We start from the raw sequence: 25,743 nt of genomic DNA on the forward strand, positions 1-25,743 counted from the left end.
TATTGTTTTCTATCTTATTTTTGTTACACAAGAAACTCAATGACAACAAGAAACTCCCACCAGAAAATATAGCTCTCCCTTAGCTAGGAGAGATATCTGTATATTCTAGAAAGCACAATAATAATCAAGGTTCGACTCATGGCGGGTTAGGGTCAGGTTGGGTTTTCTATGCCTCAACCCAGGTCCTACCCAACCCCACACAGGGTTGGGTCGGGTTAGGTCAGATTGACCCTCATAATCAGGTTAGATAAGATTCAGACTCAGGGTGGATTCGAATCATCATGGCTAAATTTACACCCTTACCACCCGTGTTGTTCCTAGTAGAACTAGGATAAAAGTAGAAATATGGAGATAAAAAGCTTACCTAGTCATCTTCTTCTTTTAAAATAATTTAAAAAATATATATTTTCCTCTTTTATTGGGGGGATCCGGTATGGGAGGATGGGAATCGAATATCTAGGGAAATATGCAGAGAGTGTGGATTAAGTGATGACGTGTTATGGCATATGGCTTGTTTTCTTTTGTTTTTTCCTTCGGTCCACGACTAGTTCGAGATCAAGGCCACGTAAGGGAACTCGGATATGTTGCATGTATAATGATCATCTTATCGTATATGTGAGCATTCAATACATTTTTTATTTCATGTCATTGCAAGGGTGAAGAGGAGTATATTTAAAAATAAAAATGATATGTATTAGATGCTCACATGTACGACCATGTGATCGTACAAGCAACAGATCCAAAATTTCACTTAAGGGTGTCAATCGGTCAAGAACCGATTATTCAGTTTGGTTTCTGTTCAGTTCTAGGAAGTGTTGGTGTGATTTGAAATCAGACCGAGTCCTCTCTCGGTTTTGAAAATCATTACTGACATCGAATCTGTTCAGTTCTGATTCCTATTTGGTTTCGAAATCCGATTCCTACGTGGTTTGGTTTCAATTCCTCTACTCAGTTTATACTACATAGTATAATAAATTGTTCTATAATACCATAGTCAGGACAATGTCCGAGAGTTCAAAATGTGAGCAATAACCACCATACCCCTCCTGAGGGTGAACACCTTTGTGTTTAGACATAGAGCCTGCTCTCGGACAAAAGACACTTGCCTTATGTTATAATATAATAATATTATAAAATTTAATGCTACTATTACTACTATATTAATAGAGTATTATATGTTGGTGCCCAAATGTGGATCAGTTTTGGTTATAACCATCAATTCCTATGGTGGAACCGAAAAGTAATCAAGTTCCCCCTTGGTTCTATTTCCCAGTTCCGGATTGTAATCAAACTCTATTAGATTCGGTCCAATTACCCGGTCTGGATTCAGTTTCGATTTTTTATTTTTTCGATTTCGATTCTACCCATTGGGCCACTCGCACAACCTCATGAATCATATGGGCTTTGGGCTTGTGGGCTGCAGGGTCTTATATGGGCCCAGGTTTCTTGCTCGTTTGCTATAGTACATGGGACTGCATGTCTTGCGACTGGTTGGGTTAATTTCCTATGCATCATCTTGGTAATTTTAGATTTTTCAATTGCTCACTTTGCTACTTCAGATACTTGGATGGGTCTAAAAATTAGACTCAAATCTTCTACGGTGAGTAGTGAGTGACAGTAAAAATTCAATGGCTGCGAGGATCTCGGCATACACCCCAGGTGTTGGATCCTCACTGTCACTCACTACTAGCTGATGGCACCAATAGGATCACATGATGAAGTATAATTCAAGAAAGATATAAGGGTCATTTCAGAAAAAAGAGAAGAGAGAGATAGACACAATGGGTGCTAACATACTTGATATCGGCGGCATACCCAACCTTTTTCCCAAAGTATATAGAATAATTTATAAAACTGAAATCATAAGAAAAAATACTACAATTCAAAACACAAACGGATCATTAGGCTACTTTACAGGAAAACCTTGAGTAACATCACTGTACATTCTTCTCCTTAAATTGCCATTGAAACAAGGGATAGCTAATTAGAGCATTATAAGGAGTTGTTGCAATGAGCACAAATGTCAAAATAAGTAGTCAGATAAGATGGCAAAATATGGTTGAATCGGCTAAATAAATATTCATAAAAAATCATTAGAAAAAAATAAAGTAACCTTCAATGCCTTTATAGTTGATAAGATCATGAGACCCTCAATGCAGAAAAAAAATAAAGATTCATAGGGAAAAAAAAAAAAGTAATAGTCTATCCTACGAATTGAGAAATTCCATAGTATCTTCAACTTAAATATTGATAATGACAAAGAATTTAAGAGAAATATTTTATATTTTTGACATCTTTCACAGTGTCGACAAAGTTGCAAAGAAGTCCGACTTTCAATCATCGTTTCAAGAGTGGGTTTGGTCATTGTTGCTCAGTGCTAGAGTTGTGCCAACATTGTTACTCACAAATATTAGAGAATGGATTCGGTCCAAGACAAGTCTAGGGAGTGTGGTAGTGAAGTGAACTAAGAAGAGAACTACAAGAGAGAGAAGGGGAATTAGAAAAATTTATATTAATCCGCAACAATGACAAAGGGATTTGAAAGAAATAATTCATATTTTTTACCAATTTCAGATTTAGATACTCACAGAAGAGTAAATCCTTGGAAGCACTTTGGTAAACGACATGATATCACTTACATTACATAGGATGAAAAGAAAAAGCTCTATTGCAGTTGAAACTATCGACTCTTCAAACTCTCAATCAGTGATAAGGACCTGCAACAATTCAAATATTTTTAAAAAAAATTATTCTAAATATATAGGTAAACTAAGAAAATTGGAACTATTGGAATGAAAAGAAGTACAAGAACAAAAGAACTATGAAAAAAAAAAAAAACTATCAATGCATAGGTTTCGATTTAGACATGGTATATATTATATTAAAAACAACTTTAAGACCATCCATAAATGCATTCAAAACATTGATATGGGTAAAGAAAATCTATCCTTCTGCCAATGTGTCATATCCATTAATATAAAAATTAATAAACACAAAAAAGATTTATGAGGATCAGAACCCATACCAAGACTATACTGCTCGAATCCCAATAACAAGGTAGGGAGCCTTGGAAGTCCAATCCAATAGCCATGATTCTCTAATTGCCATGGAATTGGGTCAACTTCTTTCTTCACCCATTATAACACTGAAGAAATAAAAAAAAAAAATTAAAAATTAAAAATTAAAAACAATCTAACATTCAGACGATATAAGTTGATAAAAACAAATTTAACACATATTACCGAGAAATTTATAATTCCAATGTGTAATTTTTTTTTTTTCTCACAAACCCCTTATCTCGGAGAAAAATAAAAAATTTCTAGAGACATGGTGTACAAGGAGTCAAGAGAGGCAATAAAAAGCTTGCTAAGCCTTATAAAAGTTGTAGAGAAACATTTCCAAAAAATAAAAGATGCAATAAAAGGGTTACCAAAAAAATGAAAAAAGGCATAAGAGAGGAGTTAACCCTATAACCATCTAGAGAGTGTCTTTTTTCTACTCATGTTTTGGTTTAATTGTATGTTTTCTTCAAAAGTATCATTACTGAGATCTAGCAGCTTTGAAAAGTCTTCTGGGCCAAAGTTATGAACAACATCACTAATAACTTCAATTTTAGGAAGGCCTTGGGAGGTAGGCACTTCAGTATCTCTCTAACTGGGTGTTTCTATTTGATCTATTGGACCAAGATTTGAAACACCCACACCTTTGTCTATTGGAGCTGAACGAGGGACATTACATAAAAAAGATATCATGTTATTTCTGCCTTGCATTTTTTATTCTTATAAATTCAAAAATGCAATCATAGGATGAAGAAACACAGGATATAGAAAAAACATACTCTTCTTCCATTGGATTAATTTCTAGAATCTTTGTAGAAGGAGGTATATCCATTCTAATATCCTATAAAAAGCAAAAAAGTCCCTGTCAAATGTTGAATAGTACTTGGCATTCAAAATATCAGAAACTATAAGTATCATGACATAAAAATTTTGCTAAAGACGTTAGAGCTCATTAATGAAGAAAGTAATATAAGGATTTCATTCAGCACGGATCTGATTTGTAAACAAGATAAAACCAAACATTCACTCATAGATTGTACAATTCCAATATTTTTAGATAGAACATTAAAGAATAAATAAATAAATAAATAATATATATATATATATATATATATAAATGCAAGCACCAATCCAAGACTAAACCCTGTCAATGTAATCTCTTCACAGCTCTTAAGATGATTATTTGGTGATCTGAGAAGCAAAATACAAACATTAAATCTACAAGTTGAAACAAAACATAAGATACACATAGGATAGCATGACCAGAAAAATATTACCCATCAACAAATCATCCAAATTCCAAGCGTCAAGCTCAAATGTTTCTAAGAAAGTGACAACATAAAATGGAGCATGAGTTGCATCCTATGGTAGATTAACATCTCCTGAGCCAAAGAAAATATTTAATGACTGCCATATCATATTGCTGTCATGCCAAAGATACTCCACCTTCTTTGAATATACAACACCACCACCCAATAGAAGGTGCACTAACAATCTTAGCGCAATTGGGATTTCTGGGAACATTATACATTCTAAAGACACCATCAGAAAAAAACAATAGGAAGAAATTAATTCAAGTAAAAAAAACACATGTTAAACATTGCATGCACATTGAATCAAAGAACACGTAGAATACTCTCATAATAAACTACCAATAAATAATACAAAGGGATAGCAACAAATCGTTATCTCAAGATGGTTGATTCAATCTCCATATCCAATAAAAACATACATGCAAATGCACGTGAGGACAAATATTACTAAAAAAAATCAAAGTTACATGTGTTGTCTTACGTTGAGAGAAAGAGAGAGAGAGCATTGATGATCATTGAAAGATTAAATAAGCATTGTTACAAGCAAGGGAAAGATGATATGAATACTTAGACATAAAGTATCATCATGATATAGATCCAAAATTATCCTAACAACTCTGTTATATAGCCCCAAGTTTATTTCTTCGTTTTGAGAGAGAGAGAGAGAGAGAGAGAGAGAGAGAGAGGGATAACAAGAAACATAAGTTAGAAGGAAGGGGGATGTGAGGGATGCATTCATGGTATAGGATTTGAGTAATAAGATCTTAAGATTTAATGGCAAAAATAATATAAAAAGATAAAAAAAAAAAAAAAAAAACTCAAGATACCATGTTCACATGTTAGTGCGTCCTAAACAATTTGTTTTTGCCATCTTACCCCTGTCGGAAAAAAATATTGCTATCCCAAGGCCATGATGAATGGGAATTCATTCACCGAGTAAGTCTGAGATGCACATGGGGAATATTAAGGGGTTATTTTGGGAAGGTTCTAAAACTCTATTGGGGTTTGTACTCCCTAGGATGGAGTGGTGAACCTCACGGCCTAGTGAAGAAAAACTTTCTCCTTATATTTTTAGGTTTATTTGTTTAGTGGGGAGTGGGGAGTGGGAAGTGGGGAGCAGAAAAGTTGAAGGATTGGATCTCAAATTGGATCTCAGATATTGATGGGGGTGAATGGCAATAATATAGTAAGGTTGTTCCATTGTGACAAAGTGGGTATGCATTCGAGTTAGAAAACAACATTTCTATGAAATGGGGGTAAGAGTAGTAAGACTACATACATTTTGACTAAGGGTGCTAATGGTTCCATTTCGGTGTATACGGTGTTATTAGGTTTTGTTCACATTTATTTGGTTGAAACCAAAATCGCACCATTTACTAAATGGTTGCACTTTCTGAAACTGCAATCGTTTAGTTTCTATGATTTTTAAACGGTGTCGGTTTACGATTTTAAATGGTTTTGATCATGGTTTATTCCATATGATTTTTAAATTGTTAGAAATCGGTTTGCTAGTTTATTCGCATGCTTATTAAAATTTGCTTTTGTTGATAAATGTTTTAATCTTGTATCAAATTAAATAAGACATTGAACAAGCAAGGATTTAACTACATAATTATATAATATGAGTAAATTATTGAATAGACTGTTGGACAACCTCTATGGTGCTTAATTCTTCCCTAAATTAAACCATTATGTTTTTTTTAAAACAATCAAATATTTAATCATTACACAGGTTAATCAGATCAGTTTTGATGGTTTAAATGGTTAAGTTTTCATGGTGTTAATTTGGTTTGAAACCAACGGATTAAATGGTTAAAACCGACCTGATCCATTGAACAAATTGATCTTAAACTTAAAATCAAAACCGAACTATTTACTAAACGATTTTACCATTTTACGATTTCAATATAAACAGGTCGATTTGATATCGATAAATAATTTCAATCTCAAATTCACATCCTTAATTATAATTATGACCTCAAACCCTGCAATGAACCTTTGAACATACCAGCTAACTTAGCGCACCAGCACCTGCGGAAACCAGCCAACAGGATGAAAAGGATTTTCTTGGATTTGGCCAGTGCGTGCATTTATTACATTGTCTGGGCTTGGGCATGCCTTCCAAGCTAAGTTTCGTACATTTAAGTATTTAACCTCAGCCCCATGTCACGGGTGTACATGTTACTCTATTTTGGTGAAAGATTTGATACATTGGCCCAGCCCATTAAGGGAAGGTTTTATCTATGTAAAGCTATTCATAATTGTAGGAATCGAAATCTACCAACTCTGAGTTGGATTTCATTTGTGTAGATCAGCCTGTCTGAGAATCATTTTTATACAAGAACCTGATCCGCACTCAACCTATTCACCATGAAGAAAATACAAAAGCTAAAACGCTGGGTATGAAAACAATTAACAGAAAAAAATGAAAAAAAAATCACACAATCGCAATGTAAGAATTTACATGGTTAGATAAGATGCTTATGTTCACAAAGAGATGACAACAGTTTCACTAGAAAGGGAAAAAGGGTTTCATACTCTCTTTCTCACATCTCTCTGTTTACAAATAAATTCTTGTAACCCTAATTGTGAACCCCAAAAGCTTCCCTTAAGGCCTGCCGCTACACCTAACTTCTTGAGGCCATCGCCTGAGATTTTTCGTCTCGGACAGACCCGATGTTGTGTAAGCAGTACCACAGTGACCCCAGGGACTAATCGGGTCAAAGATCCAGGCACCCCTAAAAAAAATGCTTTTAATTGGCCCTTCAAATGCAGCTCACGACCTAGTAATCAAAATACAAGACATTAACCCTCACCAAGCCCTAATATTCCTAATAATTTGATCATTGGGTTCAATTTAAACCATTTTAGACAAGAGAACCATGGCCCTAGAATTTTGAGGCTTTGTTTGAAACACATCCATGAGGCCAATTGAACAATTGAGCTCTCTTTTACACACCTATAGGTAAAATGCCCGTTAAATATCAATTAAACCCCATTTCAATTGAAACAATCTCTCGATATTCTCGGAGTAAGGATGTGTAGTTCTTGCCCTCCAAACCTTACACATGCGGAAGCCTCGTGCATCTCAGATACACCCTTTTATCCCATTGTCAGTTAATATCTAGGCTTCTATTTTTTGAACAGACCATTTCCACCTCAATTCCTGACATGGCAAACACAAGAAGAACTGCACACTTTTCTTTCTTTTCTTGCGCTACCCATGTACGAGAAACAGTCATTTTATGTGTATATCATTCTGTGTGCACCAACATCTATGCACCATTATCTGTTCAATTATTTGCACTCTCTGTGTACCATTCTGTTTTTTTACTTGTGACAGAGATTTGCCTCTCAGTTTAGTTCACACAAATCCACAAAGCCCTCTCTGTGGTGGTGGTTCTCTCTTTCCTCTCTGCTCATGGAAAAATGGGACGAGTAAAGAGCTCACACCTCTCAAAAAACCAAACCTTATTCCTTTTCTCCCTTGGGGAGTGATGGAACATGTAAAACTGTTGAAAGATCATCTGGGTGTCTCAAGTCTGAGAACATAGTTTTCCTTAGGTTGTGAAGAATGTCAGAATCCTCAAGAGTCCAGACATTGAATTTTCATACTTGAGACTAAGATCCTTTCTTTGTGTATATCATAGGATTCATTTCTTCATTTCAAGGACTGAAACAAAAGGAGCCAGAAGTGGTCCTGATGTAGGTTCTATCCTGTGGTCCTGATGCAGCTTCTAACAACTTGATTAGGAGACCCATCACATATTGTGATTGTCCTGGGCCATGTTTTTGGCACAAACAAAAGTGTTCACATGGAGCCCTGAAGATCCATGCAGTTATGCTCTGTTTTGTCAATTTTCAGGTGCAGACAGAGATGCCATATTGCCATGTCCGCTTGTTCTGGATCACTCAGTCCAGAGTTTTAACCATCTTATCTGCAGTTGAATGTACAGCAGCAAAAGGAGAAAATAGTTATTGTTATAATAAAAGGTGAATGAGAGAAAAAGAAAAAGAAAAGTTGAATTTGTATTCCACATAGACAGTACTGGTTTTCCTTCCTTGATTGGATAAGCTGGGAATGTTTGATCGGCATCCTTTCCCTTCTGATGAGGAATTTACGGCATCTGAATCGGGTCCAGAAAATTCTGATCTGATGATCATCATACCTAATTCAATGTAGAATTCCAGACAAGAATTTTTGGGTGCAGGGCTAGTGCCAGAAACAGAGGATAGAGATTTTCATACAGATTTTTTTTTTCCTCTATTTATTTTTTTGGTTTGTTTGAAGTCCATTTAATTTTTGGATGGTGCAATGATGGAATTTTGTTATAATGAAATTTTGTTCTACGTAGTTCAGGTCTCTTTCATTCTGGGTTGTTCATTGTGATTGGAATTTTGTTTCTCCATAGCAGAGGTGTCATGGAGGAATATTAAATTTATTGAGAGCTTTGTCTTTCTCTCTCTGTGTCTCCTCTTCCCCCATATTATTCTTCTATGGTTCATTTTCATCCAAATTTCAACGATTAAGATCATTTTCAATCTTTCCGCAATCACCCATGTCATTTCTATGAATTAGCAACCATTAGGACCAAAAAAAAACCTCAAATTCCAGGGTAATTGAGTCAATTGGTGGATGACAATCTAGAGGGGAAATGGCCTTTATCAAATAAAATCTGTAACATGAATTCTCTGCGAAAATAAGGTTACCCTTAAAAGAAACACTCACAGCTTCAAGTCTCTTCTCCACAGTTTAGAATCTCTATCAAGTGTCAACTATTACAGCTTCACTATAATGAAGAACCTTTCACTGTCTGAAGTTGCAGCCATCTCTGGTAAGCCAACAACACCATTTGCAGAAGAATGTTGGTTTGATGATGCTTGTATCCTTGACATGGACTACTTTGTTAAGACCCTTACCGGCATCAAGGCCAAAGGAGTTCGTCCAGACCTCATTGGTTCAATCATAGCTCACTATGCTTCAAAGTGGCTCCCAGACCTATCTGTTGATGATGCCAATAAGAGTCTAACAGACTTCAAGGATTCACCAGAGAGTGTCACAGCCTCATGGATGAAGAAAAGGTTCTGTGTAGAGACTCTCGTCGGAATTCTTCCTCCAGAGAAGGATTCTGTCCCTTGCAATTTCCTCCTACGACTTCTACGTATAGCTAACATGGTTAGTGTTGAGCCAGCTTATCGAGCAGAGCTTGAGAAACGGATTTCATGGCAGCTTGACCAAGCCTCATTAAAAGAGCTCCTTATACCAGCCTTCAGTCACACTTGTGGAACACTTCTGGATGTTGAACTTGTTCTTCGTTTGGTTAAGAGGTTCAACAACATGGATGAAGCTAGTAAGAGTGGAGCTGCTCTTGTCAAAGTCGCCAAACTTGTTGATTGCTACCTCGCAGAAGCTGCTGTCGATGCCAATTTGACGTTATCAGAGTTTGTGGCCCTTGCCGGAGCTCTCCCCAGACACGCTCGTTCAACAGATGATGGACTGTATCGAGCCCTTGATACCTATATCAAAGTAAGACCCTATGCATTCTCACATATAAGTAACAACAACCCTGTTTCATGCTTTACAAGTTTGTCATGACTTCCTTCCTAAGCTGTGTTTCTGGGTTGTGTTCTGATATGTTATTTCCAGCTACATTGGCTATAACAACTTACTACCTTTTACATGTTTGTCACTTGTTTAGTATGCTGTGTTTCTGGGTTGTGTTCTGATTCATTATTTCCAGCTACATTTCCTAAAACCCCATTACAGGCTTTTTACAGCTTCACAAGTTCATCTTTTTTATTCTCAAACCCATAAAAGCAGTGTAGGGTCTCTAAAGCTGTGTCAGTATATATTCTCCGAATAGAGTCTAGAATGCCTTCTGAAACCCGATTCTTCTCTATTTTCTCACTTCATAATGCATTCTAAACCGAAAATTTATGCAAAGAATACATACCAAACACACCCTAAGAAAAGCAGCTATTGAATTACAACCACACCAGATTCTGTATGTGGCTAGGGCCTAGAGTTCTATGGGGGTGCAACTTTCCAACGGCACAAATTTCCTTTACAAAAGAGTTCTTGATTTGTTTCTATCATGCAGAGGACCCGCAGGCCATAGAACATGTGAAATTCAACCAAGCTTGGGCCCTTGGGTCAGCAACTAATGACATCAGTTGTTTAGCTTTTGTCTCCATTTGTTTTTGCATAAAATATTTGGGAAAGAAAATTTTTATTATAAAATACAATTGTAATTATTTATTTTTTAATTCATAATTTTATATGGGATTTTTTTTTCAGGGGGATCACACATTTTCCAGATTTTGCCCTGGAAAGTTATGGGTGTAAATTGAAGTAAAATATTCCCTCATAAACTTTTTAAGAAAATCCGTTGTTGCGTTGGCTGGATCACATATGACCTATGTATCATTAAGATTCATGTCCATAGTCCATACATAGTTCTCACAACCAAATGATGAGGATTGCATAATTCAAATCTGATTATAATGTTTTATGTGATTATTTAAAATAATTTTACTATGCATAATAAATAACAAGCAAGAATTGAAAAATCTTGCAATGATATTTTACATCACATATTACCTTATACAAACAAAAATTTTAAAAAAATATATTTCAAAATGTTGGATATAAAAATTTTCAAGTCAAAATTTTCCATGTAATAGTTTACATAAAAACAAACAGAGCCTTAATGACAGTGTTGATTGGAGTGGGAAGTGCTCAAAATGAATCAACCTCATTCTTAGTTTCAGTTTCTTCCGCAGAACACCAAAACCAGGCATGTGGTCTTACCACTTCCTTATACATACCTTACCCTACATGGTAGTCATCTGATCAGTCCTTTTAGTTTATTCAAAATGATCAGGATAAACTCAGTGCTCTTCCTCCTTTTTTTTCAACTCTTGTAATCCATATGACAATTGCAGGCACACCCAGGGATACCCAAGGAAGGAAGGAAAGTTCTCTGTAGATTGATTGATAACCAGAAACTCACACCAGAGGCATCCTTCCATGCAGCACAAAATGAACGTTTACCTGTCCGTGCTATAATCCAAGTGTTATTTTCTGAACAAGCAAAGCTGAATCGTCAAGTTGATTGGAGTGGATCCTTGAGTGGAACCCGAAGCCCAAACATTGGATTTGAGCCATCAGGGCGCTGCCCATCAAAGCGTGAAGTGACAGCACAGCAGACGGAGATAAGAAAGTTGCGAGAAGATGTTCTTAAGCTTCAGAACCAATGTAATTCCTTGCAAGCACATTTAGAAAAGGTAGTAGAGAAGAGGAAGGGCTTCTTTACATGGCGTAAGCTACGAGTACCTGCATTCAAATCTAGTAGCATGATAGATGGAATTCAGGAAAGTGAGGAAGTGGGAGAGCTGGGCCATGGGCAAACGCCTATAAATATGAAAGCAAAGCTGGTGCAAGGTCGAATCACACCCAAATGGAGGAAATCCATGTCTTGAATGATTTGATAAATCTGTTGTTATTTTTGTGTTACTTTCTACTTATGTACCTCATACTAAGCTTTGAATTATTTTTTAATATTTTTTTTATGAAGCTCTGTGATTTGGTCAATGAGATGGGTTGCTTTACTGCAGTCACAATCTTATCTCTCATATCTCTTTATGCTATAAGAAAGGTCACTAGAGCATCAAATGACAAAGAAGGTCTCATGTGGCCATTCCTTTCCGAAGTCACCCCAATAATCCTACGTAATTTGATGCTTTGATTGCATAGATATCAAAGTGTTCTTGATTCTTCATTCTTTGAGATTTTGGCTAAACAATAGTAGTGGTAAATGGTAATAAGAATAATAATAGTACCAAAGGTTCTTTCACAGCTGCAGGGAGAGCTTTCTCTTCACTGTCATTTGTTTTGTCCGTAATTAGATGATATCCAAATTTTGTGGACAGGTATCCCCTAGGTCTTCCTTCTCACTTGTCAAGTTTCAGTCAAATGAAGTTTGCCAAGTGGCAAAACAGGGCTTTGAGAAGTCCAGGAAATGGGAGAGTGCACATATGGGTCAGAGTAAAGTACATAGGAAGGCTGAAGAAATATGCATGGTTGAGTGTGAGTGTGAAAATTGACATATGGCCTGTTCAGACTATGCCCTGTTTATCAACAATCAGAATTATAAAATCATCCTACCACGTGAGAGCATTAAGGGGTCCTGTGGAGAGAAGCTTCTCTCAACTGGACTGTGTAAAGGCACAAATGCCTAATAATAATAATAATAAGGTTGAGATTCGAGAATAACTTAATAGGTAATAGTTTATAGTTCTATAATTTGACTATTTTTACCCCGGGGGGGGGGGGTGTTGAGGGAACAGTAGCAATATATACTATAGTCTCCAGTTGGGGTTTTTATAAATTCAAGCAACTACAATAATTCAGCTTAATTGCATTATCCATGGTTTATTAGGTCAAAGTATCCTACATCAAGAAATAGGAATGAATTGTACAGAATTATGATTATTACCAAAAGTCTTTACATGAACATGATCCATCCTTAAAATGATGGAACCGATTCCTGTCCCTCACAATTATCTCTCTGTTGTATACTCTGGAGATGAACTTTGTAGCAGAGTGGCAGTCACTGCACACACGAAGGTTCTTCACAATCCGAATTGGCGAACCAGGGGTTGTACTTATGAGCCCAAAGGCAATTGCTAACTTCTCACTGTGGCGACTAAGGGCATCCTCCTTTTCCTCTTCACCCATGTCAAATAGAACTTCAGATTTGTTGGGAAGGTAACCAGCTATCTTCAAGCAGCATATCATATCCTCCAACATGTTATTTATTTCTGAAGACCGAGCGTGAGACTCGTCTCCCTTGGTGAATTCATGAACAGTTCCATCCACCTCTATCAGACTGCAACCAGGAGGCTTTTTAATGTTTCTCTCTACCATGAATTCTCTTGTTTTCTTAGCTTCATCCCACTTCCCTAACTTGCTGTATATATTAGAGAGGAGCACATAGGTTCCACCATTGTCTGGGTCAAGTTCTAAAAGCTGTTGAGCTGCTCTCTCTGCAGCCTCAAGGTTACCATGAATCCGGCAAGCACCAAGAAGACCTCCCAGTACTAAATTATCCGGTGGCATTGGCATATTTTGTATTAACTCCTCTGCTTCAGCAATATGGCCTGCTCGACCTAATATGTCTACCATGCACCCATAGTGTTCCACACTTGGCTGAATACCATAAAGGCTAGACATAGAATCAAAATGTGAGTACCCTTCATCTACAAGGCCAGCATGACTACAAGCAGCCAAAACACCAACAAAGGTAATTGCATCGGGTTTCACCCCACACCTCTGCATCTCATTGAAAGCCTCCAAAGCCTTCTCCCCTTGCCCAGACATAGCAAAACCAACAATCAGGGCAGTCCAAGTCATAACATCTCTCTGAGGCATTGCCTGAAAAACTCTTGATGCAGTCTCCATGATTCCGCACTTTGCATACATATCCACAAGTGCTGTCCCTAGGACTAAGTCAACTTCAATGTTTTCCTTTTCAATATAGAGATGCAGCCATTTTCCAAGCTCTAGAGCACCTAAATGGGTACAAGCTAACAATAAGCTCGCCATCGTCACCTTGTCTGGTTTTACACCCTCAAGCTGCATTTGACGGAAAAGTAGCAAAGCCTCTTCATAATCACTATCCTCGACGTGTCCATTTATCATTACATTCCAACAATACAAGTTCCTTTCAGGCATTTTGTCAAACAACTCTCTAGCCAGAGTGAAGCAGCCACACTTGCAATAAGCATCCATGAGAGCCGTGGTGAGAACCACATGAGACCCCATTCCAGTCTTATCCATGTACCTGTGAACCCATTTTCCGGTTTCCAGATCTCTCGTCCTCGCACAAGCCGTTAAAACATTCACCAAAGTAATCTCATTAGGATTCACCTTATTGAAATCCATCTGGCGGAAAAGCTCCAAAGCTTCAAGTGGGAAATCCGACTGAGCATAAGACCCAATCATGGTGGCCCAAGAAACCACAGTTTTCTCAACCATTTTATCAAACACTTTCCGAGCAGACACTAAATTCCCGCAGTTTGAATACATATTCATTAAAGTGTTTTGAATATAAGAATCCAATGCAAAACCAAACTTGGCAGAATGGCAATGCAATTGCATCCCCTCGTTCAAATCCTCACAAGATTTAAACAATGAAGGAAATGTGAATCTATCTGGAAAGAGACCTTCTTGGATCATTTCCCGATAGAAGAGTATGGCTTCTCGGCGAAAGTTCTTGTTGGTGTAACCTCTAATTATGGAGTTGCAGATGAAGGAGGTGGGATTGGGAATCTGGGTAAAGACTAGACGAGCATAATTGAGGCTTCCCGAATCCTCTAGAGCACAAAAGGCAACGATTTTACTGGCAGAAATGACATCAGAGAAGAGGCCAATCCTGATCATTTGGGCGTGGATTTGCTTGAGTTCCGACATGTTGGAGCATTTCTCTAGCAGAACAAGACATGGGTGTGTTTGAACTGGGTTGTTGTTGGTAGTGCCGTTGGGTTTATTGGTGGTGGTATTCCTGAATCCAGGTTTTTCAGAAGCCATGGATGGTGTATGGTACGGGAGGGAAAGAGGAACAGCCATGGCTGCGTCAGTGCTTGCTTGGTGACTTTTTCTGTTGATAAGGTCTGGTAATTATTATTATTTCGGACCAATCCGACTTTGCCAAGTAACAACATCTGCCACATCATCTTTCGTGGTGATAATAACTGTACCCTGAAAATATAGATCAGTTGTTCGCATGATCATCGGATTGCATGAGTTAATATCCAACACATGTCTTTTTTCTTTTCCATATATATTTTTTTTATCATTATAATGGCAGATGGTGGAACAGGTGTTGGAGACTAATTCGTACGATGAGATGATACGAGCAGTGGATCCTATAACTACCCTGAAGAGATTATTTTCTGATATGTTTGGATATAAAGAACAGAAAAGAAAAAAAATAATTTAATCGTAATCAAATGATGCATGAAAATATTTTTCACATCATCTTAAGATGCTAAATAATAGATCTGTGATTCTGATTCCTAAGGGGGTGTTTGGTTCGATAAATCAAATGGTGTATATATCAGATATAAATGTCAATCTTTTGATAGACATTCTTCCGAATTATGTTTCTTTCTGAAAAATCGTTTGGTTGCCTTAAGGCTAGTACATGTTTCTCGCGGGTTGAGATATTGGCTTCCGTAGAGAACGTCTTTCCGCTTTCTCCTTTTATACTAGGTGTTTAAAAGGTTGCTCAAATATAAGTTTAAGTGTTGAGGTAAATTCAAATTTGGAACACATCCTTTGTAATATGGTCATTCATGAAAAGTAGGATGCTCACTTATGAGGGTCATCCTAGTGGAACCAAACAACTCTAAAAATTAAGAATTATCATTCTAAAGAATGTCATCCCAAAGATTTACTGAACCAAACACCCCCTAAGGCTCTCGAAGTTAAGCCCTAATATTTAAACACCCCCCAACCTTCCCACTAAAAAACAAATAAATAAAAATTTGTTTTTTTGATAGGAAAAGAAAACCTTAATTGACAATACCAATTGAAAATGATTTGTTCAGTTTGGATCGAATCAAATTGAAATCTTGCCGATTTGATTTTGGATTGAGGTTTTATAGAATCAATAGAAATCAAAACTACGTAAATTGTACCGATCAAAAAGTGGATCAAATCAGATTCAAATAAAAATTGAGATCAAACCAATAGTAATCTGATAAGAAATTGAAAAAAATAATGAAATTTTCTGTTGATTTTCTTATGTATAATATATACATATAGAATTCAAAATTATATCGAACCGAACCTAATATTTGGCCAATTACAAACCAATAAACAAACTGGTCAAAACCAAAATTTTCCTAACGATTTGGTATGGTTTTCAGGTTGGCACAGTAAACCAATTGAAATCGGCCGAATTGATTGATTGGCACCTTTTATTGTCCCCTCTTCTAACCATTTGTTTTTTTTTTCTCCCCTTAATCCCTAATTATTTATCATGAAAATAATTAAATAAGGATTAATTATATATTGTAAGACAGAGGGTTCCTTACATTGCCAATACGGTGGAATATCTCATACACACCAATGGCGGTGTGAGAATTAGAATCAACTACATGGGACCAATATAGTCAAGGGAGGGGGTTAAAAATAAAGAAATAATTATATGACAACCCACTTTGAAATTTTCTTTTACAAAATTATACACCCTAAGTTTCAGTTAACAAAAATACCCAAAATTTGCTTTTGTAAATCCTAACCTGATTTTGAATACTTTAGTTAACTAAAACATTAAGTGGGTAGTATTGTAAATCTAAACTTGATTTTAGGTATTATTGATAATTAAAATTATGAATAGATAATTTTGTAAAGAGAAATCTAAAAATAAGTAATTATGTAATTTTTCCAAGAAAAAAAAAATATTGTAAAAGTGCGTGCGATACATTGGCTACATCATTTATTTTATTATAGTATTCCGATTATTATTTATTAAAATATTATCTTTTAACTAATGGTAACTTGTTTAAAAAGACGATGAAAAACCAGCAAGGGGACAACATGGTTATATTATATAAGAAAGCTTAAGTTTAAAGTTACTCAATCAATCCTCTCCTTTCATGCGTAAAAAGAAGGGCTCTCATTTATGCTTAAGCCTCAAGATAATTTAGATATTTTAGAGAGATTACTTTATGAATTATAATTTACGGATTCATTTGGTTTGTCATTAGACATCTTATTTATTAATTTCGTATCAATCCGAGTTTGACAAGTGGTAAAATAAGGTATTAAAAAAATCTAAGGATATCAAGGTGTGCATAGGACTATATTTAGGGGATGTGTGGACAATTTTATGTGGGTATGATATAAGATGAAAGAGCAAACAATTTAATAGAGAGGATTCTTTGAGTAAGGGCATAAAAGAGTGGGTGCGATAAAACAGTTTTGCCCATGGGAGGGCAGCGAATTCATTTCAAGAGAGTAAGAAAGAGAGAGTACTCGCCTGATGGCTCAGAGAACTTTTTCTCATAATTAAATTTGAGACTGAAATTTGATACATTACAAATTCAAATAATTTCCTAAATATCTAATAGTCATGTTTGCCATATCATTCTTGCACATTACAATAATAGGTGTGTCCATTAAGGAGAATCTGCATAAAAAATCGTGTAGAACTTTTTTTCTTTGTTACGTTAGGAAAATGAACCTTAAAAGGTAGTGTGGACTTTATGCCAAGACACAGCAAAGTGATCATCCTGCCCCACATAAAAGGGTAGAAATTCTGCCATTGTTGATGCTTCTACGTGCACTTCCATTGATCCATACGCTAATGTAGAAGCCACGCTGACTTTTACAAAACATTCTCCCATTATTTTAATATGCAAAAAACCCTTCTACATCTCCTCTCATAACTAATAATCATGGAAAACAATGGTATTAATTATTATAAAATTAAAATTATTAAAATTGTATTATTTTTTGTAAGCAAATGCCAATATAATATAGCTTATGGTCATCCAATCAATCCTCTCTCCTTTTATAAGTAACTGGCATGTGCTTTCATTTATGCTTGAAGATTTTAGATATTTTTCATTGATTATATTATGAATTGATTAATATATGAATTTATATGCTTTATAACCAAATATCATCCCAATCAACACATAAGAGATTCTTAATGGTTGTTGCGTAGCTATTGTCTTGTTTTAGTTCCCACAGTTTCCTTTTATGTCACTCCATGTTTGTGAAAGGAATTACTTGTTGATCAAAACTTGATTATTTTCATTTTATATCACTCCGTTTTTGTGAAAAAATTACTTATTGATCAAAACTTGATTATTTAAAGGGGAGTGATTTTTTGAGCAAGCGCATTGAGGAGCACATCGTGCGGCAGATTCTTTTTCTTCCTTCATAAGTGGACAATGAGGTCATTTCATATGTAGAAAAGAGAGAGAGAGAGAGAGAGAGCCCTCCCCCTATGGCTCGGAGAACATTTTTCTTATTTTAATGTATAAATTCACCTTCTATTTTTCTTTTAACAACTAATAATTATGGAGAAACATTAATTCATATATTAATTAATATAATATTATATTACAATTATTTTCAATTAAAATTTTTATTATTTTTATATGATAATATAATATTAATGAATGATATCCAATTCAATCCTCTCCTTTAATACGTAAATTGACATGTGCTCTTGTTTATACTTAAACGTCAAGATGATAGATGTTTTAGACAACTTATTTATGGATTCAATGCTTTTCACTAAATGTCATACTCAATAAATAATCTACTATTTGACCTAAAATGACATTGACTTGTCAACAAGAGCAAAGTCTATCCATGGCCCTTGTTTTCTTTAAAAGGGAGGAATCTTCACATTTGAAATCCATGATTGCAAGTAAAAGCACTAAAGGAGAGCCTTATCCATGAATTATAACATCGATCAACTATTTTTTTTTACTAACGGTGGGTATCTAGGTCTTTGGCCTGACTAGTCTTGCGAGCCCATACTGATCCCACAACCGCATGGACCAGGTCATACCGGAGTTGAATGAGAACCATTTAACCTTCACTGAAAGCAGTGAAGCGCACTAACATCGATCAACTACAAAAACCAATTGTTTTCTATCTCTAAATTCAGCCAGAAATAGGTTGTGATTGGCTAATTCAGTCCTAGATATTGAGATTTAAATACTTGTTGAAATCCCTTTTCAATTCTCTTCCATTTGCAAAGCATGGATAAGCTTCATATGGGATCGTTTAACATATTAGTTTTCCCTCAATTCCAAGACTCCAAGGTTTCGGTGCTGGGGATGAGCTTCTAGCCCAATAACAAGCAGCTAGATAGTTGGGTGTAACGTAAATTCTTGGGAAGGTCACTAGTTTGATCCCCCTATCGCTACCTTTTTCTTGAAATAGTAGTAGTATTGTAGTAGTTTTAGCAAACTAGCAATAAGTGTGACGAAGTAAGTCCCCTTGTCTGGCTTCTGGTGGATCCCTATCTCATCCCAGTGTTGAGTCCAGCATCCCAAAAAAAAATAAAAAATTCTGGCACCAATCAGACCAAAAAGAAAGATGTTCTCCATAACTGTTGAGAATTTTAGGCCATGTTTGAATGTCAAGAAAAGAAAAGAGAAAAAAAAAATCGATTTAAGAGAAGAGATGAGCAGAAATCAATGATTGTCCACATCCAAATAGAACCTTAGAGAGCAACTGGAGAGTAAAAAATTTGAAGATCCAATTGTCCAATTGTAGCACTTGTATTTTATAATACAAGTGCTAAGATAAGTAAATCATGTATCACTCACCTAATTCCCTATTATTTTTTCAATATTTTTATAAAAAAAATGTCATTTCATGACTCCCATCAAGATAAGCTTTTCCTTGATTGTTACGTGGTAGGATGATTTGACAATTCTATCATTTGGTGAACAATCTCGATAATCATTTTGTAAGAATTTAGATTCAAGTTAAGCTGTCTACTCTCCCAATGTATTGGCATGCATTCATTCCTAAATTATCTCAACATTATTTTCGATTATTCACTTGATCAAAAGTATAAGAAATAATATAAAAGAATTTTCAGACTTGATCTCTAGGTAAGCTAGTGCAGTAATGTATCATCGTAATATCCATTTAAATCACATATACCCTAATGAAGAATCGAAATTAAAAATAATGCTTTTATCCACACGATTCCCAATTCTCTTACCCATGTGGGCAACCCTAGGATTGTTTCATTCTCCTTCCCAAAAACTTTTCTAGCTGTCCTCTTCTCTTCTAGATAACTCTACTACACTCTTATAAAGGGATCATGGATTTGTATTAATAAATTAATACGTGGCTCAACTTTAACTCTCAGAGTTGTCCCAGGTGTCGGTCTAAAACCTGGACGGCTGAATCTGATCTAATGAGAGAGGTCCTCCACGTATGACTCTTATGGGAGACAAAACAAATGCCAACCTTATTAGGCCAAACGCACGTTGCAGCCCAACTAGCCGACACCGCCCTAGACTAAATTAGTCAAATAATCTACGTTGATCCTTCTCTTCACCCACACGTGGCATCTTTAGAAAACCTCAGCCCTAACATATCCCACACGTGAACACATCTTAAAACAAATGAAGATGGGGCCCACATGGGCTCCACTGATAGCCTCCTTCCAAATCACTATGCCCCCCACAAAGTGCTCGCGTGCTTTGCGTAGAATTTACATGTAATTACGCAACTCCCAATTGCAAAGCACGCTTAAGTTGGCCATCATATCCATTGATCCTCCACCTAGACATATCGTTGACCAATCTCCACCCTTCGATCCGGAATATTTATTATAAGAAGTAGGACATTCCGGTAGTATGATAGTATAATAGCCGATTGGCCGTACTCTACTTTGGGCAAAACGCTTGCCTATAAAACCGAATTCCGTTACTCAGTGGCGTCGGGTGGAGACATCGCCGGCGAAATGGATGGAAGCCGGAATCCGGCGTCAAACACCGTCGGCCTATGTCTCCTACCGTCGGAGCTTATTCAGGATATTCTGATACGCCTTGCACTTCCTGAACTCTCCTATCTAAGGTCAGTCTGCAAATTCTTAACTTCAATCATCTCCGGCAATGATTTCCGGCGTGAGTTCAACGTCAGGTCGAGTTCAGATAACTGGCTCTTCGTTTACACGAAGAGGTCTACTCGTACGTCCGTACTCCATGGTTTCACCGAGAGATCCAATCGGTGGTTCAACATTCCGATCGTCAAGTACTTGTTTCCTATGGTTCCTCCCGGCGAAGATCTCTACTTCTTGACGGCTTCCGGCGACTTTTTCCTCTTTGCTTCGAATAACTGCCGAGAATTGATCGCCGTGAATCCGACGGCGAAGACCACCAGAAAGATTCCTCCGAGTCCACTTGGTCCACGTGGCACATCGTCTTGGCGGCGATCCGGGTTGAAATTAATCGCTGGACCTTCCGGTTCGGATAATTTCCGGTTCTTGTTCGCTGAGTTGTCTGAGAACCGGCCGGTTTTGTTCGAGTACAGCTCGGAAACTGACACGTGGAATTCCATGGATGCCAATGAAAGCGAGGACAGAGAGCAACGTGGCAGTGATCGGAGGAGGGTCTACCTCAGCGTGGTACATCGGAGGAGAGAGAGCGTTGCGATCGCTTTATCGGAGACGGAGACCGATGGACCGGTTGTTGTGCGGCCGAGATTTGACGGAGGAATGGAGGAGCGGTTAGCAATAGGGTTCAGCGCGAGCGATGAGGTCCATCGGTTACATGTGTACGGTGATGGGAACATGGTGATCATAAGATCGACGGTGGTAAATGAGTTTGCAAAGGTGAGGATGTTTACTTGTATAGAGATGTGGAGAATTAGTTTGGATGGGATGCGATGGGAATTTGTTTCCAAGGTCCCAAACGGGTTGGTGGAAAAGGTTAGAAAACCTTATGGAGTAATGATGGGTTGTTTGGAGGAAAGATATGCGAAAGTGAGTGTGATCCTGATGTCTAACCATAAGGGCCAATGGGACTTGATTTGGCTGTCTTATGATCTGGGAAAGGGAAATTGGAAATGTGTCTCACTGCCTGAGTTCAGGATGGAAGGCTTGAACATGGGAGGTATTGCTTTATCATCTGGTCTGTCACTTCGATGATTTTGATTTGATATGATGGCTCTGAAATCGGCAAGTCTGAGTCTCTGGATCCCCTCCCCAGAAGTTAATCACCCCCACCTTATCTCGCACCGTCCATGAGATACGGGTATCATCTTTGGGGTGTGACCCCATAGATGATGTGAGACAGAATGGGGGTGATTACCTGCAAGGGAGAGGAACTTAATTCAGAATCCAAGAGGGCAAACAAGGGTGAAAATGTGTAGGGTGAAACCCAAAGAGGGTGGCAGTGGCAACTAGCATTGTAAATATAGGAGAATTCCAACTCAAGGCCAAAATCAAAATCTAGATCTACCACGACGATGGCATGACAGACGCTTAACCAATTAAACAACTCAGTTGTCCAGGTTTGATTTGGATTGATGAAGTGAATTTGGAGAAAACTTCCACTTCTTATTGTAGATAAATGCTCTTTAGGTTGTTAATTTAAGTGCGTAACAAAAAATTCTTCTGATGTAAATAAATGTTTTCAAGAGAACACCTTATCCTTTCATCATATTTATATAAGGGTAATTTACGGTACCACCCCTAGAGAATGCCATTATTAGAGAGACTTCCCATCTATAATACCAAATTATACTTAGTTCCCTGCCGTAAGTTGTTACGGAATATATTTTATATGTTGATGTCAATTAGTACATACTTTTTTAAATACCAAAATACCCTTGCAAAAGGTGAGTTACCTAATATACCCTCTAATATCTCTCTCTCTCTTCTTTCTCCGAAAACCAGTAACTTGGCGTTCTCAGTCCCGTCCATGCGATGCAAACCTCGAGCGGACGTGTCGTGGTGTAGTGTTGTTGGTGCTCAATTTCTCTTCTTCTTCCTCACCACTTACTCCTTCTTTAAGATCACCCGCGTGGACGACAGGGTCAAACCCGAAGACGAAGATGGAGAGGGGTGGTGGGTATTGGAGGTTAGCTCCAAAGCTTGAGCGAAGGTCCCCAGAGAAATGAATTTGAGGCAGTTCAACAGCTAGCGTCACTTTGATTTCGTCTACCAGGGTGTCTAGGCTTGGGGTGTCAATTCCTAAATCGAACCGGTAAAACAGGCCGGACCAAACCGATAACAACACGGATCGAACTGAACCGAAACCTTATTGGTTCGGTTCGGTTTGGAGTATTGCAACCCCAAAACCAAATCGAACCGCATCGAAAACCAGATGAACCCGAAACCGGCTCAAAACCCGGACCGAAATTGAAACCAAACCGGTAAGAAACCGAAACACTCCAAAATTCATTAAAAAGATCAAAATTTGCATAGTTTTGTATACATTTGTATGGAAAGTCGAATCCAAACTAGACCAAAAACCAAAACCAACCCGGTTACAAATCGATTTAAGAAACTGAAGACAAATCGAAACCAAACCGCACCGAAACCGAAACCAAACCGAAACTGGAATTTCCTTATTGGTTCGGTTTCGATTTCATCTTTCCCATACCGAAATCGACTCAACCCCGACCGAAACCGAGCCGGACCGACCTATTGACACCCCTAGTCTAGGCTATGAAGTTCTTCACTACGAAGATTATAAGAACTTCGCCTCCAAATATCAGAGTTGCTTGTTTGAGAACACTTTTGGTCTTTAGGGGAACGATAAACACAAGGTCAATGTTGTTGGGAAGGAGTTCATTGGCTGGATGAAGCTCGAAGTTGCCTACAATTCACTGTGGGAGGATGCCGAAAATATTTTGGCTAAAAGCCCTATCTCGGTGACACCGATGTGTCCTAGTCAAGATCTGTTGGAGGAATTTGACGAGGTGGCGGACAAGGGTGGGATTCAGAGCTTGGATTTGGGTGCACTGGATAATAGTTTCCTCATTGGTAAGTCTAGCATAATGATATGTTCTTCCATCTGATTTTTCTCAGTTTTTTTTTATCTGGTCTCTGTTCATTTCATTATTCGATCATTAGCGATCCATTCTTCTCTCTTCTTCCCACTTGAACCCTCTCCTCAAGAACCATTGTTCTTAGATCTATACATGTTTTCCTTCAATTTTAAAACAACTTTAGTCGACGATTTCATGTCAGCTGTTTAGTTACATTTTCATAATCCATCTTATCTCTTTTGAATCCGCTTTAAAGTCGATTCTAGAGTTATGATTTTCAGTGAAAAAAAATTCTTTATGTAGTCTTTTTAATTGAAGTGATTTTTTCATATTTGAGTGTTTTTTGAAGATGATGAAGAATTTTTTTTCTGAGAAGTGGGATCAAGCAGGATGGAGTCGGGACGAGTCCAATCCTTTTTAGGGTTTCGGGACGAATATCATCTTGGGGTTTGTTTGCTAAATTGAGGAAGAAGACGACAAAGGTCGAAAAGGTTTTGGTCCGTCTTTGTCGTCATCCATGCGGGAGATCGTCCTTGTCGTCCATCTTTGCCAACAGTGAATGACGAAAAAAAGTGGGAATTAAGCAAAAGTCCAATTGGATGTGTTTTAGCCAAAAGGGTACATCAGTCATTTCAACTCTTCATTTAATCGTAATTAACGGCAAGGGGTCTAAGTCTAATTTGACATTATACAGGGGGTGTTTCTCTAATAGTGACATTCTTTAAGGGGTGGCGCTGTAAATTATCCTTTATATAATGATTTTCGCCAAAGTTCTTTATATATATATATATATATATTATGATAAATGCAGTAATATATGTTTAAAATAATCTAGACATATAAGCTTTTGTGGCGTATGGAATGACTGTTCGTATACGTCATACTTAAAGTGACGTAAATTAAAACTTAACTTTAACTACACTTTTTTCCTAATATTATTATCAAAATGTAAAATTTTGTATTCAAAACTCGACCACGAAACATGTAATGTATTGGCATCCTCCTTCCATCCCTCATCCTAATTACAGATTCGGCTCTTCTTCAATGATTCTTTTTTTAAATAACCTTTCAATCAGACATAAGTATATATCTTAATATTTTGAGATATATTTTTTTAAACGTGCTTATGTCTAGTTAAACGGTAATTGAAGCGTTCAGTGGAAAAGATCCAAATCTTTTCTCTCTCTCTTCATGCTTCCTTAATTACCTCCTACTCCCTTCTTTAGTTCTTCCAAAGGACTATTTTTATATGCTTATATGATGGCACATCTCAATCATGCCTGAGATCTCTAGGCCACTTGGTCATCATGTGTGAGATCTTAAGGCCATGTGTTCATCGTGCATTATCACCCATGTTGCTTTTTATCATCGAATCGAGGTGAGTTGATTTCAATTCAAATCCGCCTATTCTTAAAACGATGGTTGAGCACTTGTAGCCATCATTGTTTCTTTGGTCGCTCACTTATGAACATTTTTGTATACGCTATTATGCATTATTGGTTTAACAGTGGTAGGTGATGAATGAAGTTAATATATTAATAATACAACTTGTTTGTGATCGACAATATTTCACTACAATTCAAAGGGAGATTTTATCACACTCAAAGATGAAGGGGAAAAAGGGGAGATTTAATTCCGTGGTTTAATTGAATCTTTCTCCTTTGTCTTTCTCCTCTCTCATAGCAGGAGCAACTGACTATGGAATTGATCCGAACTCTTCCTAACTCGAAACCATCCTCGCCGTTGCAGCTCGCCTTCGGCCTCACCCCTATCCCAACTATCTACTATCTATGACCCTTGCCGCTACAATCCCCCTTCTAGA

General features: G+C 37.2%; 3 protein-coding genes across 3 annotated transcripts; 2 read left to right on the forward strand and 1 right to left on the reverse strand.

Moving 5' to 3' along the window:
* Positions 1–8,717: 8,717 nt before the first annotated feature.
* On the forward strand, positions 8,718–11,988 carry LOC122075702 (root phototropism protein 3-like). Its single transcript, XM_042640839.1, has 2 exons — positions 8,718–9,899; positions 11,318–11,988. The coding sequence occupies exons 1-2, from the start codon at positions 9,168–9,170 to the stop codon at positions 11,852–11,854; spliced, it is 1,269 nt and encodes a 422-aa protein (XP_042496773.1). The 5' UTR covers positions 8,718–9,167; the 3' UTR covers positions 11,855–11,988.
* Positions 11,989–12,772: 784 nt separating this feature from the next.
* On the reverse strand, positions 12,773–15,085 carry LOC122075227 (pentatricopeptide repeat-containing protein At1g08070, chloroplastic-like). The gene has a single exon (XM_042640182.1). The coding sequence runs from the start codon at positions 15,000–15,002 to the stop codon at positions 12,867–12,869; it is 2,136 nt and encodes a 711-aa protein (XP_042496116.1). The 5' UTR covers positions 15,003–15,085; the 3' UTR covers positions 12,773–12,866.
* A 5,748-nt stretch (positions 15,086–20,833) lies between these two features.
* On the forward strand, positions 20,834–22,614 carry LOC122075230. The gene has a single exon (XM_042640186.1). The coding sequence runs from the start codon at positions 20,890–20,892 to the stop codon at positions 22,072–22,074; it is 1,185 nt and encodes a 394-aa protein (XP_042496120.1). The 5' UTR covers positions 20,834–20,889; the 3' UTR covers positions 22,075–22,614.
* The last annotated feature ends 3,129 nt before the right edge of the window (positions 22,615–25,743 follow it).

Source organism: Macadamia integrifolia, chromosome 4 (assembly GCF_013358625.1).
Source record: "Macadamia integrifolia cultivar HAES 741 chromosome 4, SCU_Mint_v3, whole genome shotgun sequence".
Classification (NCBI taxonomy): domain Eukaryota; kingdom Viridiplantae; phylum Streptophyta; class Magnoliopsida; order Proteales; family Proteaceae; genus Macadamia; species Macadamia integrifolia.